Source organism: Ambystoma mexicanum, chromosome 4q (assembly GCF_040938575.1).
Source record: "Ambystoma mexicanum isolate Mex_15411 chromosome 4q, UKY_AmexF1_1, whole genome shotgun sequence".
NCBI lineage: Eukaryota > Metazoa > Chordata > Amphibia > Caudata > Ambystomatidae > Ambystoma > Ambystoma mexicanum.
The window spans coordinates 1,093,313,631-1,093,338,308 of NC_090928.1; the positions used below are offsets into that span (position 1 = coordinate 1,093,313,631).

A 24,678-nucleotide genomic window follows, 5' to 3' on the forward strand; every position below is an offset into this window, starting at 1 on the left:
TTGTACTTTGATTCCGGTGTCACGTTCATTGAATCAAAGTACTTCAGTAAGATGGCCACCATGGATCTGGAAGGTGGGGATCCATATGGAGGGCCTCTTCCATTTCCATGGCGGCCAGGAAGCAGGGGCAACAACGCGGCGGTGGCACCTGCCGCCACAACAGATAACAGGTAAGTGAGGCTGGGGTGGGAGGGGAGTATATTTAGGCAAGGGAGGGTGGGAGGAAGATGGCGGTGTAGGGCGTGGGAAGCAGCCAGCAGGTGGCTCAGAACGCAGCCTTGTAGCAGTACATTCACCCCGCATTCTGAGCAGCCTGATTGGTTGCTCACCCTTCCAGGGTGCTAATCTTTGTTATATAACACAGGAATGCTCAGGAGACAGGGTGTAGATATGGTTGAAGGCTTTATTTATCACGATGAACACAGGAGGCACTCACAAGCCACATCTCTCGTCCCAGCTCAGTCCCCAACAGACATTCACATGACAAATTAATTTAACACTTACCCAACATTCTCTGAGCTGCATATGCATCTTTAAACATCAACATATTAGGCCTCAAGCAGAGTGACCAGCAATACAGGGAGACAAGCAACAGGACACTACATAGCACAAACTGTTATCCTTAACTCATTGCCAGTCTCTCACACAGGCATACACTCAGTCAGGAGGAGTCAACCATACATTCAGTCATAACACACCTCCCCTTTTTAAACACAGTCAAATGAATCTGGCACAATGAATCCCCCAACCACAAAACCCTCCCAGAAATGGAAGAGACAGCTCAATCACACCACAACATAAGACAGGGGAGGCATGAGTCCAAAACCAGCAAACAATGCGGAGCCAAATCCACACATGCAACATACAACACTCACTAAGCAGGACAGCCATGGAACAGTCACTTCACATTCACCAACGGGGAAACAAAGGAAACATGCAGCCATCCTACACACCTCCCTCAATGAGTGGAGAAACACTGCAGGAAAAACTACAGGAATTCCTCCATTTACATACAAGGGCAAGGACCTACGTCTAGCGTGCACTCCTAATGCAATGCTCGGTCTAACAGTGTTATGGAGTAAGGGAATCATCATTAGAACCCTCAGAATCACTCTGACAAAATAGCCAAACACTATAAACACAAACGACAGGACTGTACCACTTTTTGACACGTCAGTAACACTCACAGCAGGGCGGGCCAGACCTTGGTACACTTTCTACTTTCACAAGTCATTAGCTGCCACCTCCAAAGAAGCAGAGAACCATTCAACAGATGCAATTGTGGTGGCAACAGAAAATGAACCAACCATTCTTCAGAGTAACTACCAAAACAACTAAACAAGCAATAGGATACAAACATGACTGACAGTTACACCTGGATGCAAACATCACTCATAACTCAACAACTATATGGACAACCAACTCACATGCCTGCAGGTACACCACACCCAAATAAGCAGTAGCAGTGTAAGGGACCCAACATCTCTGTGTGAATCACAACATTCATGTAGCATACTTCAAAGCTGTCACACCTACTCTTCACCCATCTGGACCACAGCATCCATGTTGCATAAACACTTCTCATGCGCTTACACTTCACTCAGCATGAGGAGGAGCACAATTATGTCCGCTGAAACTACAGATTCATGTTTCAAATCACAGTCCTCAGGCGTAGAAATAGTCAACATAGGATGTTCAGAAAATTGCCAGTAGCAATGCACTCACATATGCGTAGAAGTCACCAATGCTAACAGCAATGCAGAGGTTTAACACCTAACAACAGTGATCGACAATAGAATATTGCCTACATGGAAGTGGAACATACCAATGGAGGAATGGCTCATTTGCTATTAAACAGAGAGTCATGACATATACAGGCACACTAATGCCACAATGCCCTAAGAAGAATCAACTATTCATTAATTGAATGTATCTGCCTCTAATCAGGGCCACAAAAGAAATCACACGAGGCCGCACACCATCATATCATCACACTACCGTCACACATACTCTCTTATAATTGTACATACTATAGAACCCTAACCCAGACTACACTGCAGCCTAAAAATACATTCCAAAATGAAACTTGGCCTAAACCTAAAATCAACACCTGGATACAGTAAAGGGATTTCAGCAGTAGTAGAACTTTGGTGGCAGGAGACCAACCTCTTTTGTGACAACTCCCAAGTACAGTGAGAGGTTAACTTGGAAGGGCTGGAATAGCCTTGGTAGGGCTTCGCCTCAATCCAATATTTCACAGTGTAGCATACATGGGGCGAATGGTTGTCTGGTGGGTTTCCGCAGCAGTCCACAATTTAAATTTGACCTTTACTCATCATTCATCAGCATGCTTTGTGCAGTGACTCATCACTAGTGTTAAATGTTGGTTATGTTACGCAGGAAAGCTGAGGGAGCAGGTTTCAGGTTTGGTGGAAGGATACTTCAGCGCCAAGATGCCTACGGATGAACGTGCACTATATAAATAGCCATAATATACTTTTTTGTGTATACATGCGTTATAAATGCCATATCATATCAAGAATCAGTTTAATGCATTTAAGTCACATAAACACATGTAGGTACCCACTGCCACCTCACTCGTCCCAGCTCAACCCCCAACTGACCTTCACATGACAGATTAATTCAAATCTCAGGTCGAGGTTACATTTTCCATATATTCACATGCGCCACAAACGGTAAGTTTATACCAAAACGTTTTCTATGGGTAAATGATTGCTTTAGTCTTTTTCTTTTCTCTTTCAATTCTTTATTATTATTGCCCTTTCTGATGACACGTGTTTCAGCGTTTTCACACCTTTTTCAAATCTGGGCTTTTTTTTGAGACAAGGAAATGAATCGGAGGGCAATGAAACTACTTAAGGAGGGATTTAACCCATTGAATTTAACAGAAAGTGGACATAGAAATTTGAATATGATTTCAAGTCTTGAATAAAAAGCCAGATTTGAAAAAGGCGCGAAGACGCCGAAACACGTGTCATCAAAAAGGGCAATATTAATAAAAAATTGAAAGAGAAAAGAAAAAGACTAAAGCAATCATTTACCAATAGAAATCCTTTTTGGTATAAACGTACCTTTTGTGGCGCATGTGAAAATGTAACCTTGACTTTTGCTCAACTGAGTAGAGGAATCTTGTTTTCTCCGCTTTATTTCAATATCCATGCGACACACGTTTTTGTGAACTGCAAATGAACATAAGGCGCTGAGGCTTATATGTTGGTCTCCCACAAAAGTTCCTTGTACCCTTCCAACTCATTCAAAACTCACCCAATGTTCTCAAAGCTGCACATACGTCTACACACATTAACATTCTAAGCCTCAAAGAGTGGCCAGAAGAACAGGCAAACCAGGAACAGGACATTGCATAGCACAAGCTCTCACCCCAGACTCACTCCCAATCACTCTCCCAAGAATACATGCTGTCAGTCGAAGTCAAACACACATTCATTCACAACATGTTTCAACCCAACTGTGGGGATTTGGAGACTAATTTCATATTTTCCATACCTTCTTAAAGAGGGCCAACTTGTTTGGCTAATGATGTATCGAGCTGGCATTGTGGAGGTCTTGTTGAACAAAATGGTCTCCTTTCACATTTGAGAACTTAGAGGCCTTAAAATAATGTGTGCATCTCCTACATACATGTGGTAAAATGCAGACAATCCAACCATGCTTGGATTGAAATGCAGGACTACCACATGCAGTAAGTAAAATCATATGCATTTAGAAATTGACCAGTATGCCTACTTGTGCCTACAGTGGCTAACAAATGAAAATGCAGGTATGTGATCTGTTTTATTGTGGGATGTTGTAACCCACTTGGCTCTGCCCTGCGACATCCCTGAGTGCTGATGGTGAAAGAATCATCAAAAATGGCCACAAAAGCCCTATGCACGCCAAACCCTATGAAAATTGCACTTTGAAACCGGAAAAGATGGCTGCCAAATCTACTTTGCCTGTTCTCAGTGGTGGAAACTGCATGAAAGGCAGTGCTTTAGTGCAAGAAACCCAGCAATTGCTCTTAAATCCCTTTCTCTTGGTTGTTGAATATACAAAATAATAGTCCAAAACAGCACAAAACATCCTATATCTTTGCTGGATGTTACCCGCCACTTCATTTAAGGAATCAATATGAACACACAATGTCAGCAAAAGTAGAATCCATCATCAAAATAATGCGAAAATCTGTCAAAATAAGGGCGCAGTACCAACGGTCGCCTGTATGACAGCTGTCATTTATTGCATCAGAAGCTTAAACTTGTGCAATTGAAATCAAATGGCTAGAAATTAAGTGACCTGTATTCAAAAGTAATATAGGTTGTAACTATTTGATCTCCATGGTTTAGAGACTGGAATTAGAGAACTAGTTGCCTGTTTTAAAATTGCAAATTTTTCAACAAAGAAAATGTAACAAAGTGACTTTTAAAGTAAGCCTGATTCAAGCCAAAACTAAAAAGCAACTTCCCCCACTGGGCAAGGCACCTCCCTTCTGCTCTCTGGGCCAGCAACTCACAGTCAGGAGTTGATTAAGAGGGGAGGAGATGTTGGGCTGCTCCGGGAAGAGACAATGAACCTTCCTTGGCTGAAAGGATATGCAGATTGTAAAATGTCAACAGTGGCCTCTGCCAGAGGAAGAGGGCGGAGATTGCTCTTGAGCTACAAGAAAGAGCTGGAGGCGGACACAGACGTTTTTGTTGAAATATTGTTAAAATCATATTTGTGCTGATATATATTTCATCTGAAGAAGGCAAGCGTCTCGGCGGGCAAAAACCGGATCAGTGATGTCCTGGTCTGGTGGTTGTGCTGTCGTGTAGTTTGCATCTTCATAGTCTATCCCTAGTGTAAAGATACCTTGTTTGTACTTCTAAAAGCGCATCTTGTTTTACAATTTTGCCTCTTTCTGAAAAAAACGACCTCCATGAAAACATTCATAGCCTCTTCATACTTTATGCTACAAATGAAATTTGAAAAAAGTCTATTTGAAGCTAACATCCTAAGCTTTCCAATGAACCCAAAACCGCATGTCAACTCCTCATAGTTTTACCGCAATCACGTTTACCACGCGCAGAAAAGTTTACCACAAATCTCAAATCATTGCTAGTGTTTGTCTGATACCATACAAAGTGGCTTCCATTAGAATTTCAACAATTTCAGTGAATTAAACCATTTTCAGTGTTTTACCTATTTCATTCAAAGCCAACTTTAAAACCATTTTTGACAAGTTTGCCAATCAATTCTGTTTTTCTCTGATGTTTGCTGGGGGGAAATCGGGATTGATATATTTGCTTGAATTCTGCATTCCTGAGACCCGTTTCCTCTCCTTCTATTTCTCCATATTGCATATTGGGGGGATTGAAGATTGTGCATGGGGAAATAGTCATCACATTGCCATTTGATTTGAACATACCCAAAGTATTATTTCTGTGCTGCATTATTTTTCCCGTCATTGCAACTTGTGATTAAAGAGATTGTTAGAGTGACCCACCCCATTGGTGATTATTGTATAACCATTAAAAATAGTGTGATATATATTGTGAAATCCATAAATAAATATTTTAACTTTGCAAACCAGCCTGATCCCTGGTTCAGTGTGACCGTGGGGGTTAAAAGAGAGGGGCGGGATATAATTGATACATCGTTCAGAAATAAAAGAACTTATAGACACAAATAAATAAATAAGGGTTTCATTTGTGCATTCCATGCTAGACATTGACTTAGGTGAAGTGCCGGATTGAAATCACTTACATTATATAGTGCAAGCCAAGCTGTGATGCAACAAACTATCTGCAACAAGGGGATAGAGTGATATATTATAGAGTAAAATAATGGTACCTTGCCAAATCACCACAACTGTTTCACTGCATTTCATGAACAACCATTTTACCACATTTCTTGTGGAAGTTTTTTAGCAGGGATGCAGGGTAGGGGAATATTTTACATTAGATTTCAGGGTAATGGAAGTCGGGGAGGGATAGGGCATACAAGAATGGTATATGAGACATTCCCCCCATAAATATTGTAGCAAAAACACAGTGTGGTGAAATGGTCACTGCAAGGAGTTGTACCTGATGCAAAATATTTAGATACAACTAGATGGATGGACTGTTAAGGGTACACTAGGAAGAACGTAGAGAGTGAGGATGCATGAGATTCAGATGAGGGCGGGAAAGACAGACCCAGACTTCATTAATATGTTGGTGAGCCACAGATCCGCTCCCTTAGAAGCAATAGTCCTGTGACTTGCATATGATCTGACTTTCTAAGCTACTCTACTGGGTGCCTGCATCAACAATTCCCTTCCTTTCCTTCCGCTGCGGTGGGAGAGGAAGCAAAGTGTGTTCCTTTTAAATCCTCCAGGAGGCCCAAATGGTGGAAAGTCATTAGGAGACTCTGCCCACATTTGCCCTGACATTTTCTATGTCATGTTTACTGGCTTTCCAAAGCAACCTGGAATTTATTTTTTAAGTGCTTCACTCTAGGATTTCACACTTAAAATCACTACCTTCAATGTTCAATATATTTTATAATGGCTTAGGAATAGCCCAACTGGAGAATGTGCAAATGCTTAGTCTGATGTAAGGACTACTTAGAATTAATAATGAATGTGCGCTTTCTTTTTCACATTCTGCTCTACACACATAATTCTCTATATTTATTTTCTTTCTAAGCATGTACATTGCCACAAAAACTGAGTTGCAGTCTCCTCTCCATTTGTTACCCTATCAGAGAGTGCACATATAGTGGACATTTTTTATAATTTCCGTTATCATGAAGATAGAACTGTGAGGAGTAGCCATCTGGCAAGGGTCTAGAAGCAATGGCTTTTTTATTTTGTGTTACTTAATGAAATGAAGCAGTTTAATTCGATTTCAGGAATGGAAATCTGCTCTTTAGCTTTCCCTTTAATAATCTCCAGGCCAAACGCATAGTGTACATTTGCGCCCTGATACATCAGTAGCCTGATCTGCAGCACCTGCGCTAACAGTGGCACAGAGCAGGTTCAGAGATTACAGGTTCCCATTTGACAGCTTAAGTGACACCAAGTCGCTGCAGCACAGTGGCTGCACTTCAGATATGCACCCCTGTTCCAAACAGTACGTAACTGTGAGATTCCTGTTCTGTTGCACACCAAACTGTACATATATGCCATACCTGAGTTTAGGGTACGGGCAGCATCTCTCAGTTATCCAGGCCACATCCATTTAATATCGCACAAACGTGAACCCAGTGGATGGAGTATGTGTATTCTCTCCAGACCGGCTGTTCCTGGGGGTATTGCATCTATTTGTTCCTGTGTGAGGGAGGATAACCACATCCCCAGAGAGATAGATGATTCATAAGAGGCTTTCCTGGTAACAGGAATCAAAGGGCACACCCATCAATAAAAAGAGTATCCTCACATCAGGGTACAGCAAATTATAAAATACTTTGGTTCTATTGAGAAGGGAAGGGAGCAGGGTTAGTGAAGACAGAGGGTGCTCTTTACAGCTGGAGGAAGGCTCCACGATCTTGTTTCTCTGTGCCTCTATATTTCCTTCCTGTCCTCTCCACTTCCTTTAGCAAAAAGAACTAGGGGAGTGATGTCAGAAGGCACTTGGTCCAAAAACCCATAAAACAAGCTTTAGTCATATCACCTGAGGGCTTTTGCATTTAAAAGAAGAGGTTTCCACTAAACCCTTTGAATAATCTCTAGACTTAAAACCATTAACAGGATATTGTTGGACCCTGCTTGTAGAGCAGTGCTTTCCAAAGCCATCCAATTCTGAGGTGAAGGTAGGTTTTTCAAGGTGGAGGCAATCTCTGTCTCCTAACCATCCACAAGGACAACTAGGATTGAACTCCTGCTGGAACAAGTACAATCCTGGGTCACCCCCCTTTTAAAAATAGAGAATCTCGATCCCTTTTCAGTGGATAATTATCGCCCTATCACAAACGTTCCCTTTCTCTTCAAAATCTTGGACAAAGTGGCCTCAATCCAATTTCAGAACTTTGTGGAGGGGAATTGCATTCTTTTTGCACGCAAGTCTGGATTCAGAAAGGGGCATGGCACAGAAACTGCCATGCTAGACCTTAAGGCTAACCAACAGTGGTAAAGAACTGCCACACCCATGATTCTCTCTGGGTGCTAGAAGTAAACACTTCCTCTACCTCATATTGTTGGTACTCTTCATTGTCTTTGGAAGTACTGCACTTTTTTTGCTGTGACGGTTCTTCAGTTGGTGGTGATGGTGGCTATTGAGGAGGTGGGATGGCAACAGATGATGCCGTTTTTAAGATAAATAGCAGCTTTGCCAAAAATCTTGCATGTACGCGCTTTGCACTAGATTGGTAACGGATGAGTAAGAATAGGTGTATGAGCTGTGCAAGGGTACATTTTGAGCTTACTGTAGGAAGGAAAACCCTTTTCCAAGACGGCCAACATAGAAAGGGAAGGCGTGGCTCCATACAGCGCCCCTCTTCCCTTTCCATGGCAGCCTGCAGAAGGCGAAGACAGAACCCTATGACCATATTACCACAAGCACATTTCTTTTCCCTTTCAAACCTATCCCACTTTGAATAACTTTACCACTTTATGCCTCACGGTCATGGCCAGTATCCCGATTGTCCGGGTCATGACCTTAAACCATGACCCGGACAATCTGGCCACTGCCCATGGCCACAGGCCATACCTCAATCACCAAAGGTATATCACTATTTGTGTACCTACATTATGACACTTGTCAAAAAATAAAACACAGGCACATTTGCAAAACCATGCTTTAAGGTCCTTGCCAATGCTCTTTACACGCGTTTCCTTGAAATACGCCTATGTTTTAGTTTTTCAAAAATGTCAAAATATATGTACATACAATAGTAATATAACTTAGCCCCCACTTGACAAAATCCATTCAGTCTTTACACAAACATTGAGCGTTGGGAGTATAATCGTTCTGAAAACCTTTGTCCAAATTTGTCAAATGTCAACAAAGTTATAAGCCATCTAAAAATATTGAGACTGCCCCTCTAATTTAGCCCCCTCTTGAGAAAATCCCACTAAACTTTACAAAAACATTTATATCTAGATTTAAAATCGTTTTGCAAACTTGTACGCACATTTGTCAAATGGCACCACATTTATAAGACTTTACAATATTTTGGGACCCTCCCTCTAAATGTGTTCCCGCTTGACAAAGCATCTCCACACTTTCCAAAACCATTCTGAATCAAGTATAGAATGGAATTCCAAACGTTCATGCAGTTTCATTGAGTGGTGCCAAAGTTATAAGCCATCCAAGAACTGATTTTCACCAAGCCTGTAATGCAGAAATAAGTGTCCGCAAACTTCACAGGACTGCCCTCGAAAATCCTGACTGTTCGTGGACTCTCGTGGGTGCAAAACACCAATTGTTTGGCTTCTTATGGCCATATCCCATCCCATCCTCATCACCCCTCACCTCCCCAGAGATTATTTGATAAGTTTGACAAATGCAATGTTGTGTTTTTTAATATGTTTCGACGACGCTGTCCGCGGACACCGGCGGGTGTCTGCAAATCCAACATTGTGGGCGTTTCCAAAAATCTAATGCACTTCATGCTTTTCTCTATCAAATCAGTGGACGCGTCCGATATCAGTGGACGCGTCCGATGTCCGTGGACATCACAGCACCCTCTAGGCCAATCGGATGCCTGCAAGCGGACCGGACAGAGAAATTGGTCCGCCGACAGGAGCCAGATATCACACATTTTTTGGGACCTACCTTTTGGTTGTTTTTAAAAAAAAACTACTGGACGGATTTATACCCAATTTACAAAACCACGCTTTCGGGACCAAGCCGCTGCTCCTGGCGCAAATCTGGTGAAAGTTCATCCAGTGGTTTGGGCTGTAGGCGTGAGCACATTTTTTTTCCACCATTTTTGCAGCCACCCTATAATTTCCCTCCCCCTTGCCGAAACCTCACCAAACTTGCCAAACACATTCAGAGCGGCCAATATATATTTTATTTACAACATTTGGTAAGGATTCTTCAAGGGGGAGCGAAGTTATGAGCCACCCAAAAACTGCTCTTCCTATGAGTTGAGCAACTTAACCATAACTACACGGCCGCTATCGCAGGCCGTGTAATATAGCATGCCCTAATATGGTTTAAAGATCTTCTATGTTCACAGTGCTCTCTGAGAGCGCTGAGACTCTGAGAGACAATTCTTTTGCTTTTTGCTGCTTTTCATTCAGGTATTTGTAGTCTCCCAGTCAAGATGGGAGAATAATGCCACACTTGTAAACTTTGCCTAACAAAGCTCTATGAGGATATATATGTTTTAATGACACTATCGTATGTGTACTTTTCAAGTTATCTTTATAACGCAGAGTATTGTTGAAAGCCAGACAATGAGGTGAGGAGGGGATTTATGAGAGGGCGAGTAAGTCATGAGTATTTGCCCAGGATGTGGCAAGAAAAGTTGCAATCCTGGACACTGGTGCAGTTATTTTCTCCCGATTGAGTCTGCTTTTCAGGGCACAAGCAAAAGACACATGTGGGTGGACAGCGTAACTTTTGTTTGGAGGGCGTCGCAACTCCTTGGCTCTTTTTGAGGTTGGCGTTCTTGGTCAAGTATTTAGCTACCAGGTTTTTTTTCAGGTAGTCATGTTTCCACTCTTGCACACAAGACCACAAGCACTTGTTTCATATTGGGATTTTGTTTACCGGGGAATATTTCACTACAGATTGTGTTTTTAAGGTGAGTACCTTTTATACTTTGTCAGCATATTTATTGGAACATTTTCTCTCTCAGGTAATTTTTCTGGTGTTGGTTACAATGTTGAAAAGTCCAATGCTATTTTGTCTTGCACACTTTCTTCTAGGGGGAAGGTCAATTGAACTACATTTTTATATTTCGCTTTAAGATATATGTTCACTTACTGTAGGTTTATTCATGGGTGTGAGCTTTTGATTTTCGCTAAGGGTGCAAAAGTACCTGGGCATGTGCTATTCTATTCTAGTCATTTTTTCCCTTTTCTGTGCTGCTTAAATGAAGTTAGTTGGGGTTGTGCGATGTATCACAACAGTCACCAAGAGACTAAAAACAAGGGACTTGCAGCATGCTGCTTAACCAAAGTGTGTGATCCTCAATCTCACTGTGCATTGCCTAAAAAAATGGGTATTCTCAAAGCCTGTCATCTTTTATTCATAACAATAACACTGTCAAAACAGGTCAAAATCAGTCTGTGATTGATAAAGGTCTTTGACCATTTGGTCGCAAGTGTTTTAAAATATAGAGTAGGCACAGCCAAACACCATGGCTCTTGGAATGGTAGTGTTTTAAAATACACTGTGAGCACAACTGAATGTCGTGCCAAAGGCCAAAGGCCATGGCTAGTGGTCTCCTGGTGCTCTAAAATATATAGTGGGCATGCCTGAAGGCTGTGGCAACTGGCCATGGCCTTGCTGTGGAAACAATCTATGGAATAACACAACTCTTTATTTGCAAGGGCGTTAAGGTGAGAACGTAATGCAACAAAACTCCTGAAGTTGTGCACCCCCTGTTGTGCAGCCCATGACCACAATGATGACACCACTGATGACATCTCTGGTGACATCACAGTTTACATTATATATAACAGCACCGATTACATCTGTGATGGCATCAGACATAATAACATGTATGACTTAGCTAAGAAAAGCTTTGATTAACTAAAGAACAATATAGACCATGGCCTTTGCCATGACAAAGACTGTAGACACAGTGCATGGCCGAACGCCATGGCTGGTGTTGTACAATATACAGTGGGCATGGCCAAAGGCTGGTGCCACTGCCTATGGCCGAAGGCCATAACTAGGGGTCTGTTAGTGTTTGAAAGTATACAGTGAGTACAGCCGAAAACCGTGGACAATAGCCATGGCTGAAGGCCATGGCTGCTGCCTCTTAATGTGTTATGATATACAGGGGAGATGCCCGAAGGGCATGGTCACTGCCCATGGATGAAGGCCATGGCTAGTGCCCGATTACTGTTGTAAAATATAAAGTGGGTACAGCCGAAAACTGGGACCACGGGCCATGGCAGAAGGACATTGTTAGTGGCCCCTTAATGTGGTAAACTATACAGAGGGCACGGCCAAAAGCTGTGAGCACTGGCCATAGCCAGTTAGTATTGTAATTTAATCAGAGATTCCATCAGTGATGTCACCAGTGATGTCATTAGTGATGTCATCATTGTGGTCATATGCTGCACAATATGGGATATTGAGTTAAGGTGGCATTAGCTGAATTTCAAGGGTTTTGTTGCATTAAGCTCTCACATTAACTTCCCTGCAACTACCCCTGAAATTCAGCTAAAGCCACCATAACTTTGCACCCCCTGTTGTGTAGCCTATGACCACAATGAAGACATCACAGATGACATCCCTGATGACATCATGAATTACATAATCTATGACATTACAGTTGGAATCTCTGATTAGATTTCAACACTAACCGGCTATGGCCAGTGCCCACGGCCTTTGGCTGTGGACACTGTATAGTTTAACACATTACGGGCCCACTAGCATGGTCCTTCTGCCATGGTCAGTGGCCATGGCCTTGGGTCGTGCCTATTGTATATTTTAACTCATTAAGGGGCCACTAGCCATTGCCTTCTGCTATGGCCAGTGGCAAAAGCTTTTGGCTGTACCCACTGTATATTTTACAACAGTAACTGGACACTAGCCAAGGCCTTCAGACATGCACACTGTATATTTTACCACATTAAGGGACCACTAGGCATGGCCCTTATCCATGGGCAGTTGCCATGCCCTTCGGCCGTACCCACTGTATATTTCACAAAACTAACCAGCCACTAGCCATAGCATTCAGCCATCCCCCCTGTATATTCTAATGCATTAAGGAACACTAGCCATGGCCTTTGGCCATGCCGACTGTATATTGTGACACATTAAGGGGCCGCTATCTATGGTCTTTGGCCATGGTCAGTGGCTATGACCTTCGGCTGTGCCCACTGTATTTTGCACAACACTAAACAGCCACTAGCCATGGTTTACAGCCATGCACAAGGTCCACAGCCTTGCGTATGGCACATTTAGTTAATCAAAGCTTTCATTAGCTAAGTTATAAATGAAAATATGTCTGATGCCATCACAGATGTAATCAGTGGTGTAATATATGATGTAAATAGTGATGTTACCAGAGAATCCATCAGTGATGTCATCAATGATGTAATAGATGATGTAATTAGTGATGTGATCTGTCATGTCATCTGTAATGTCATCATTGTGGCCAGAGGCTGCACAACAGGGGGCCTGAAGTTAAGGTGGCTTTAGCTGAATTTCAGGGATTGTTGCATTAAGTTCTTACCTTAACGTCCCACAACTAAAGATTTTACTTCAATTTCAAGGGTTTTGTTACTCCATAGATTCTTTCTGCACCACTGGCCATGACCTTCGCCCGTGCCCACTGTATATTTCAGAACACTACCAGACCACTAGCTATGGCAAAAGGCCATGACCAGTTGGCATATTTTAGAACACTTCCAGACCACTAGCCACGACCTTTGGCCCTGCCTACTGTCATTCGTGGTATTGTTATGTATAAAAAATGGCAGGCTTCGTGAACTCACCATTTTTTAGGCAATGCACAGGGAGAATACATTATTTGCCATTCATCACACACTGGTTAAGCAGCCTGTTAAAAGCTGCTTGATTACTTGCTGATCTCTTGGTGACTGTTGTAATACATTGCAAAACCCCAACTAACCACATTAGCATCATGCAAAAGGAAAAAAAATGGTCAGCTGCAAGAACATATGCCCAAGTACCTTTGCCGCCATAACAAACATCAAAAGCAGGCCCCCATGAATATGCACACAGTAAGTGAACATATATCTTAAAGTGGAATATACAAAAGTGGTTCAACTTACCTTCCACCTAGAAGAAAGTGCTCAAGACAAACCAGCCTTGGCCTTTTAAAAAAAGTAATGAACACCAGCAGAATGACCTGAGAGAGGAAATGTTCGAATACATATGCTGTCAAAGTGTAAAAGCTGCTCACCTTTTAAACCCAGCAATCTGTAGTGAGATATTCCCTGGGCAGCTACAGTGACGCCAGGGGTGAAAAATCACTGGCCATAGGCAAAATCCATGGCCAGTGACACAACATTGATTTATGTGGAGGAAGGATAGTTCAGGGGCTACGCATTAATCTTGGAAGCAACACAACTATAGCGTCTTCCTCGGCATACCACGCATAACTGATCAACGCAGCCAGACCCTTCTTGTCGGAACAGAACTGTATCACAATTGCAAGATTTGGATCTCGTTTGGACTATTGTAATGCCTTCTTTGTAGGGACATCAGCAAAAAACATTATGAAGTTACAAACCGTCCAGAATAATGCTCTAAGGGCTGCCACTGGCATATCCAAGAGAGAACATATCTCTGAAACCAGAAAACATGTGCACTGGCTCCCCATTTAAGACAGAATAATCTTTAAAACCCTCGCTCTGACACACAAATGTGTCCATAAACTAGCACCCATATACTTCGCCCAAAGAGTTTTCAAAACTACCTCAGCCAGACCCACAAGATCTGCCAACGCTAATAGGATTTCCTTCCCAAAAATGCAGAGGATTCAGGCTGGTGGTTCCAGTTTCTCTGTCCAGGCAGCAGCACACTAGAAGGCTCTTCCACCTCAATGAATGGTATGGAATCCCACATAGCATTCAGGAAAGCACTAAAAACAATGTTGTTTAACTAAACACGTTTCCCAATCTTTTGTAATGAGGTATACTCTGTATATTCTGTATATTATGTCTGCAAGCTCAATGTAACCAAGACTAATTAACAGGAATGTAACTAAGGGAACAGCACGCTACTAATATGTTCATTCTCATGCAACAGCGCCTTGATGCATTTGGGCTGTTAGTGCGCTTTACAAATCCAAAAAAAATAAAAATAAAAAAAAATACAAATGCCTTGCAACACAGGTTTAAATCCAGTTGTGTGCTTAGAAACCACTCGATGGTATTAAGTGCATTATAAAAGAACAATTAGAATGATGTGATCACTGAGAAAACAAATTGCCGATTTCTTTTTTTTTCATTTCTTTTCACGTCACTGCAATTATATGCAGGTGCATCCCCCATTACCCTACCCGCCTCACACATAATTGTGGTGAAATGTGAACCTTGAAATGATTTTGTTGCTCTCCATTTTGGTACAATACCACACAATAGGCATCAGGGACTCTCATCCATGCAGTATCAGGGACCGACCATCCTACTTTGCTTCAAAGCGAGGAAGGGCCCACTCAGGCCATGTTGCTCTAAGTGGTCTTGCAACTTGTCCTAATTTATTAGGTAACATGGCCTGAGGAGGCTGGCACCGTCATCACTTTGAAACTACGCAGGGTCGGTCTTGGTTACTACATGGATTTGTCACCCCCAATGTCACTGTAGCTGTAAAAATATAAATTTTTGTTTTAAAACTTTTTTTTTATACCTGCTGCTATGAACTAAAAATACCCTCAGTTATTATTTTGTACTCCTTATACCCACTGTTTTCGGGCAAAACTGAGAAAATAAAATGCTTCCCTGCTCCCCACACTCTTTTTACCTAGTGACACCAAACTATCCAAAGTTCATCGCAGAGCTATATCGCAAGGATGTTGCATATTGGTGGGACTGTGAGAGGGTCAGTGGCAACACTAATTTGCTTTAGCTCTGGAAATCCATCCAAGGACCATTAAAAAATCTTGTAGAGCAAACCTACTCCCTCCCAGCCTTGGCTGTCTACACATACTCATAACACCAACTAAACCAAACTCCAACCACCTATCTAGATCAGAACTTTTCAATTTCTTCCATATTAATTGCCTTGTCCAATCTGTTATTGTGCCCTCATATTTCATCCTTTTGCCATACTCATTATTTCATCAATTCTTTTCATTTTGTTTCCGTTCTTTTTCTCTTTCATGTTTTTGTATAATCCTTTCCGCAGCCTGCACCAATTATATTTTTGTATTATCATTTTATCATTCCCTTTATGCTTATAACAAAAGGGAACCTTCGCACTGCATTCGTTTTCACTGCTCAATGTTCACTGCTTTTCTCCTCACCGCCTCAGGGGACTCTCCTCATTTTAAAATGTGGCTTGATATTGCTCTGTCACTTTTCCCATGAAGTGGAACTGGCTGCATTTTAGCAGAAAATATCCTTTCCCATTCGTCTCTGTTTCCCACACTATGTTTTATGATAACTGCATTCCTGAGCTCTTAATGCTCACACCAGCAAGAAGAGATGGGGGGGGCTAGGCTCCTATCTGATTGCCACCACCACCCCTCCAGTCTCACTGCCACACATATGGCATGAGACATCTGCGCCCTTCAACAGCTGTTTAGATATTGGCCTTTCACTTTACCGCAGCTCAATACTCAGGCAAGACATTTCTGTTTACTGTCCTCCATAATATCTCAGTTTAATATAATGAGTGTATACAGTGTGTGAGTATATGCAAATGGTTAGATTATGGAGATGGGTTGAGCCTCTACGTTGGTCGACAAAGACCTTTATCCAGAAAAAGTACCAATTCTGTCCTAGATGTAGGTTAATCTCTCCAGCTCGAGTTTGTGCTTGTCTTTAGTTATGTCATATTAATATAGCCGTATAGACTGAGGGAGGGGTCATTATCGCGCGATAACGTTTTTGGAGTTCTACTGGTGAAGTGAAATATTATAGATTAATAATGAGTAAAACAGAGGTGTTAGTACATTATACATGGTTTCATTTTGTAATACTTAAATAGCTAGGTTGTCTTTATCCGGTAAGCATGTTAATAGTAAACTTGGTTGATCTGCAAACAGTTATAGCATGAGCTTGCTTTAGGTGCAATGTTAAAGTGGACAGATTTTATTTACAAAAGTGAAAACATTGGTGTTTGTTTTAGCTTTCACTTTGTTGTGCTAAAATAGTTTGGAATGTCTTTTTGAAAGGAATATTGCTGGGAAATTGCATAGATGTTTGTTGAATGCAGAGAAACGCGTTCTCTTTTTCCCCTGAATGTTTCTGAAGTCAGAATGTCTACAGTGCAGTAAATACTCCAGTTATTAACTGCATTCTAAACATTCTGATCGGGTGAGAGGAGGTCAGTAATGACTTCCATGTGCAAATGCAGCTGTGCATACCTAGCCTGAGAGACGTACCTGGTGTTATGGGCCATGAAAACCCTAGCCCAGCAAGAGCGTTTAACAAGGCACACTGGCCAATAACTCCTGGTACGGCCAGAGGGCATGGTTTGTGAGGGTATTAGTACATCCCTTGTTCTTTAAATTAACAAAGAAAAGTAATATCCCCACCTGCTGGTGAAAAGCCTGGAAATGTTTAATTATATTTTAGAAAATCAAAATAAGAGCAGATTGAACATTTTCAGGCTTTTTGGCCAGCAGGTGGAGATATAACATTTATGTTAGCCCCTAATTGCTGGTTGTTGTGTTGTGATCAAATTTTCTATGGTCACATGCTAATGAGCATGTACTGTACGTGACGAGGGAGTAGGAGGGGATGAGGCCTCCAACACAGCGACTGCTGGTTGCGGCCCAGCAAAGTAGTGGTGTGGCAGTCCAAGGAAGGAGAGATGGGCAGGCGGGTCTGTCTGCCAGGTGCAGCTTGGCGAAGATTGTGGAGGATGGGGGTGGGCCCAGTACTCTAAGAGGGAGCTAAGAGTGGGCTTTTCAAAATCCCAGGTTGCATCTGTCAGGTGCAACTCAGTGGACAAGGGGGGCGAGTAGTCGAGCAGTGCAGGTGGTGCGTCTGCAGGCTGCTTTCAGCGCAGTGCTCTCATTAAGAGAAGGAACGCCACAGTGAGAATTATGCCCACGGCTATGCATGATCTTAGTGTAGCTCTCCCATGATGAGTGGACCTTCCAATGAGAGCATGCCCTTGGCTCTGTGTGCAGTCACAATGATGTGCGGCTAATCTGAGAGCTATACCAGTTCATAAAGCTTGCGGATGAGGTAATCGTTATAGCAGACAGGGGCGTGGGGTGCATTAATCATGTTTATATAGTGCACAACAATGAGGGTTATTTCTGCCCCTATCAGGGATACCCAAAGCTTAGTCTATGAGAAGTTGTAAAGGTCATCAAACGCGATGGAAAATGAAGGGGGAACAGAGCAAAATAAACAGGTTAGATGTGTAGTTGTGAGAAAGGGGATGGAATGTAGATGGAGATTGTATGCTGCCTGTAGCATCATTGATCATTGATAAAAACATGCACTATCAGAAAATGTACATGCACAAATGCTCCTGAGCAGCAGCATATAACCCATGAGGGGAACCTCCAGCATGTCAACACCAGACTTGCCCCCACACTTTACATTTCAGGATGGATCTTAAGACTGTATTTATAAGGGGATGACTCTTCCCTAACACCTAAGTCCATACAACTTAAACACCCCACCCAACCTGAGACTGGGTGGTCTACTCCCCTCCCTGTTTTCTCCCTTGGTTGCTTGCAGATCTCTTGATGCAAAATTGCCCGCCTTGCCCCATTGTTTGCTCCCTGTTCCCTTGTATCTCTGCTTCACTAACCGTGTCCTTTGTCATATGACGTGTAAAACACTCTGTTGTTCCCCAAAGCTTGGTCCATGCTCAATAAATACTGTAATGTAAATAATACTAATAATAATGCTAATACTACTACTACTACTACTAATAATAATGAGGGCAGCATCAAGTATATAAAAGAGAAATGTGTCAGTAAATGCATGATGGACTTGGGCATTGTCTTGAAGCATGGAGGCTTGTTTTCTGTTAGATGTTAATGCAATTTATTAGACCCCCAGATGGAAAAATCAGGGATTGCCCATCAAGCTGTCATAAGTGAAAGAGCCCAGAAGGGACTATGTGCAAGGTGAATATGGTGGACATAGGAGAAGAGTTACCTGGGAAGTAGACTGCCCCACCCGAGGGCCAAATATGCATGGACACGTGCTGTGCTCAGGGTGTGACTGGGATGCAATGGTGTAATTTAATGAGATATAGGTTTAGATCAAAGTGTCCAAAAAACATCAGAATTGTGAAAATTGGGTATGCATAGTTTTGAGGCCATGTCCAAAGATAAGAAAATTACATGTTTTTATTTGGTCTTCTTCAAATAATACCAAAAATGGCTTAAAATCGTGACTATTTCTAGAAACATTACAACTTGAACCCTGTCTCCTGTTGCCCAGCTTCATATGGCCCATTGAAACATGTGTCACACGTTGAGATTTAGACCTTCGTTTGGCATTTTGACCCACCCACATGCCATTTGTGCGCCTGACGTGAGGTGAATATGGTTTGCGTTTTAGAACTCAGCATCATTTCCCCATGAGAATATACTCTGTCTCACCTGTTCGTAAGAAGTTGCATTTGGTTCTAACATTACCTTCTTGTTAATCATGCAAATTTGGAATTTCTCTGAATCACACTTTTAAGGTATTATACTTCATTCGCATACAGCGCTGATAGAGAGGGGCTACTTTTTTGGGAATCTAAAAAATAGTGGTTGTTGCTTTGCATAACTTTACTCATTGTCTAAAGAAGTACAATTGGGAGTTTATTGTTTGGATTTAACCCCTTAAGTGACAGCAGGCTATTATGCTATTTCAGATTCTTAAATCCATAGATAAACCCAGAACACTCACCCCACCATTCCAGCCCACAGAAACAGATTGTGAGAAAGTTCAAATTGCATTCCACAATAAAATCCTTAAAGCCAGAGAGACCATTCTAAACAGTCAGACCACAAGCATACCGATCAAGATTAATCCAACCGAAATCAGAATGAGCTAGAAAATCCTAAATTTCAATTTAGGTCCATTACTTTAGATGACATGAAGAAAACACTCATTAACATGAGATGCACCTCATGCTCGGAACATGTATTATCACCCAAACTCATCCTAGACAACCCAGACATTTTTGCCCCTTTCTTCAGAAGAATGGTTAATGCCTCATTTAGGGACCAAACTGTACCTACCATAATTAAAACAGTCACAGACACTCCTTTACCCAAGAAACCCGACTTAGACCAACAAGATCCAGCTAATCTGAGACCCATAACAAACTGCAATTTTTTGCTGAAAGTTCTGGACAAAGTAGCTACCGAACAGCTCCAAAGCTACGTGGACTAGAACAACCTATTACACCCTCAACAATCCGGCTTCAGGTCCAGTCATAGTACTGAGTCAGCCCTCTTAGACCTTCAGACCGAAATGTTGTCCATCTTGGAAAAGAGCAAATCAGGCTTGTTAATTTTATTGGACCTCTCGGCAGCATTTGATCTGCTAGATCATGCAAAACTCTGAGAGGCCCTCGAAAACTCAGGTAACTGCTCACCAGGGGCTACCGAGTGGATAGCTAAATTCCTACAAGATACGCAATCCAGGATTGTCTGGGGAAATAAAGCCTCAAACACTAAACTGGTGGACTGTGGAGTTCCACAGGGAGCCAGCTTATCCCCACTGCTGTTTAATCTGTACATGCGCTGCCTTTGCACCATGCTGTCCCAAATGGGTATGTTCTTTACGAACTTTGCCGACGATACCCAACTGGTTTTTGAGCTCAGTGGGGATTACAAAAAGGATAGCGACAAACTTTCAACCTTATACAACACCATCGAGAGTTGAATGAAGGACAACTGGAGGTGCCTAAACGGCTCTAAGACCGAGCTCATGATCTTCGGATCCACACAGGCCAGAAAGAAACTGAGTCCCCTTTACTCCTCATTTTGTATCAAAAACACCCACATTTCAATATCTGAAAAAGTGAAAACTCTAGGAGTTTATCTACAAGCCTCCTTGGGAGCAGAGGCACATACAGCCTACCTAAAGAAAAATTGCCAGTACCATCAAATTCTATTGAAAAAATCAGACCTCTGCTCGATCAAAAGAACAGCACCATCATTGCCAGAGCAACCATATTATCCAGACTGGATTATGGAAACTCCTTGCTCCTGGGAGCTAACAGCAAATGTTTGAAACAATGTCAGGTGATCCAAAATAACGCCATCAGGGGAATTACAGGCAGGCCAAGGAGGGAACATATCACCGGAGACAGGAAAGCTCTTCACTGGTTGACCATGGAAGAGAGAATCATCTTCAAGTCACTCACCATGGTCCATCGTTGCCTATATGGAAAAGCTCGGGCCTACCTTAAGAAACAGTTTAAGTGGCATGCGCCATCTAGGTGCCTTAGATCTTCCAATATAGGTTTACTGCAAACTACCGTAAAGAAAAAGCAAAACAGCCTAGGTAAGGCCTTCCCGACCAAAAGCACTAAAATATGGAACGAACTACCAATATCACTGAAACTTGAATCCAACTATATTCAGTTCAGGAAGAAATTGAAAACACTGCTATTCAAATAATTCTGGAATTACGACAATCCTATTATGATGAAACAATGGCGTGGTTCACGTCTTTGTCCCGTCTTTATTCTCTATTGTCTTGTCTCTTTGGAAGCGCTCTGATTCCTGCGGGCTTTAGCGCTATATAAACAAATAAATAAATAAATAAATAAGTCTATTCAAAAAGAACGAGCATAATCGTCCTTGTCACATGCCCCTTATCAAATTATCATGTTTATTGCAGATATGTGTGTGCTTGACTCAAAGGGATGATGAGTGCTTTATACAGAGCAAGGAATCATGGTGTACTCATATGTGTAGGCTTACAGGTACACTCAGGGTCATAGGCACATCGCATGCATGCTTTGATGATCAAACAATGAGTAACATGCCATTCAAAAATCTTGGTACAAAGATTTAATGACTCAAATAAACAAAGATACATTGATACGGTTTTCGTGTTCAGTTTACCGGTTCTGCATATTGTGAAAATATGAGTCCATAGGGGTAATCCTGGTGGGATTGTGGTGCAATCTGCAAGGAAACAAAGAGTGTTAAAACCCAGAAACAAGGAAGGTCGCTTTATCAAGGTGTTTACATTTCTACTTCTAACCATAGGAAGAATCTGACATATCAAACAACCAAGTGCTTTCGGATGCCAATGCAGCAGGGATGGATGTCTGTATTTAAGTCACCATTCACTTCTCCAGCACTTAATTTGTCACATTTACTTCGTCAAACTCTTAGTTTGTCATTGCAGTGGGAGACCATGTGCACCCCCCCTTACTTTTCAACCCCATATTCTCCCCCTGCTACCGCTTGACCCCAAATCTAGCCTTATGCTATCCTAAACCACATCCATTACCTTCTTCACAATGTGAAGATGCAGACAAAGTAAATGCATGACAAAGTAAATGCATGACAAAGTAAATGCATGACAAAGTAAATGGTGAAGTGAATGTTTGACAACATAAGTGTATGTGGAGAAGTAAAGGGGGGGGGGGTGCCATGTAACAGGATGTCACTGACTTACACGATCAAGATGTCAAAGGAATTTACTTTTTTAAAGGCATCACTTCATGGGAACTTTTCAAAGCAGCTAAAGCTGGGGTCACAGTTACTTTCTATCAGCAAGTGTGAGGTAGGATTGCTGCATTTGTAGAAAACGATCGATTGCCTTATTACCAAGAACTCAACAGATGTTCTTTCCCTTAACTTATCAAGGAGCAGATTTTACTTCCGTGCTCAATATGCATGCTTGATTCAATGCACACCTCGCTCCCCAACCTTGAGTATATTGACAAAGGTGCACAATATTGCTTTTCCCTGGTTGAAAAGTGCTTCCTGTAATGAGACTCTGTTACATATGCAGTCACTGAATATTTCCTACTGTTCCAAGTACAACATCACAGAACTATGTCCTTATTCCTTTTCTTTTTGTGTTGCTTACATTGACTTTCATGCAACTTTATTTAATATGGATAGGTGTATGAAATAAACAACTCTTCATTATACCAGTATGAACACACATGATACATTGATTAATCATGAATTTGTGTATATGTTCTGCAAAGTTGTCAAGTTGAATTGCTCTACAGGTTAAGAATAGGGGTGAGCAAATCATCCTTTTTGAACTCTGATTGGGCAGGATATCACACAGCAGAGAGGATTACCATTACACCCAATCAGAAAGAAACTATAGCCAATCAAAGGGCCAGCACCCAGTGTGGCCAGGCCTACCATGCAATCAGCTTGCCAGAACGCTTTGGAAGTTCTTATTAGCTAAAATAAACACAATTCCAACCAATCATGTTTCAGTTTAGCCTCCAAGATTGGTCATCATAAAATAAGAGGACAATTCTGTTCCAAGGGCTGAGGGGACTCTGGTGTGAGATCTGCAGATTCGTTCCCCTAGCTTGAATGTCACTCACTCCAATCAGGACTACTGTCTGTGAATTCCATGAAAAGCTGCTATGGAGGGATAACAGGAGAGGTAACATCCTGCCACCCCGAGCCAAAAGCAGAGCCAAGCAAAGCAAAAGCCTTAAGGGTGTTGCTGCCCCACATGGCTTTTGCTATTATCACCCTCAGAATTCTTTCCTTAAGTGGTGACTTCCCATACAAAGAATCTACAAAACAAAATGGCTTCTGGGGAAATACTAAAGGGACGTTGTCAGTTTACTATTTCCATGATATGGAGGTAGCCAGTAAGGACAGACTGGCAGAGTATTATGCAATGCAGGTAAGTGGGCGTCATGAGTGTGTGGGACTCTGTGGGGTGGTGCCTGAGGATCTCGGTGGGTAGAGAGGGAGGTGCAGTGATAAAGGGTGGGCTCATGGGAGTTGCTCAGCTGCCTGGGAGAGAATGCACGCAATTATTGGAGCCTTACACCCGCATTCCTGGCCACCCGATTAGCTGTAGCCTCTCCATCCCTTTCCTATAAATCTAGGGCACAGTTAGAGCCAAATGAGTATGCCAAAATGACCTTCTTATTAACATTCGATTCATACCATCATGCTATTAAACCTCGCTGTGGGCACACATTGGATTAACAAGTTTAAACACTGAAGGTCTCATGATTTATCCCAGTCTCCCAGAGAAATGTTTCATCCGAGCATCGTTCTATAGGAATGGTAATAATCTGGTTCGTTTATCACTCTCATTCACAACTCAATATTTTTCATGTATTGCCTGCAAGATCTGATAATGCTGTATAGGATTGTTTTGGCTGTGATCTCATCATACAGATGCATTGTAGGTGAGGATATTTATTGGTAAGGTTATGTTAAAAACTTAGAGAAGAATCGCCCCTTTCTTAAATCCCTCTGACAGGATCAATTCAACATCTCATAAGTCATATCAATCATAGATTACACACATGCCATATCTATATTTATGAAAGTGAAAATGTGTGGGTGGCTGGGATTGTGGCAAAGCGTTGTTCCTTAGAAAATGCAACACCGTTTCACTAATCTGCACAAAATGTTGCACAGTTAACTGTTAGGACCCTCCGGATAATACTGGCTAAATGAAATGTGGACACCCCGTCTGGTTCCCGGATTTCAGCCCACGTCAACATTAGTTTGTGGTTTATACAAGTCCACACCGTTTTATAAACCTCCACTAAATTCTGCATAGCTACTTGTTAGGACGCTGTGGACATGACAGGCTACATAACATTTGGACACCTCACCCCTTTCCCTGGATTTCAGCACCTTCACACATGAGATGGTTGCCTGAAATTGGCGAAACATCAATGTGGTCGTAAATGGACCAGTCCTCAAACCTAAAATGCATGGTTTCTG

General features: G+C 42.1%; 1 protein-coding gene across 1 annotated transcript in view; it reads right to left on the reverse strand.

The window, feature by feature from the left end:
• The window catches only part of LOC138467325 (calpain-13-like), a 662,439-nt gene that overhangs the window by 87,825 nt on the left and 549,936 nt on the right, over positions 1 to 24,678 (reverse strand). The window contains exon 16 of the mRNA XM_069607301.1: positions 21,844 to 21,906. Within this exon, the coding sequence (XP_069463402.1) occupies positions 21,844 to 21,906 (63 nt within the window). The remainder of the gene's footprint in view (positions 1 to 21,843; positions 21,907 to 24,678) is intronic.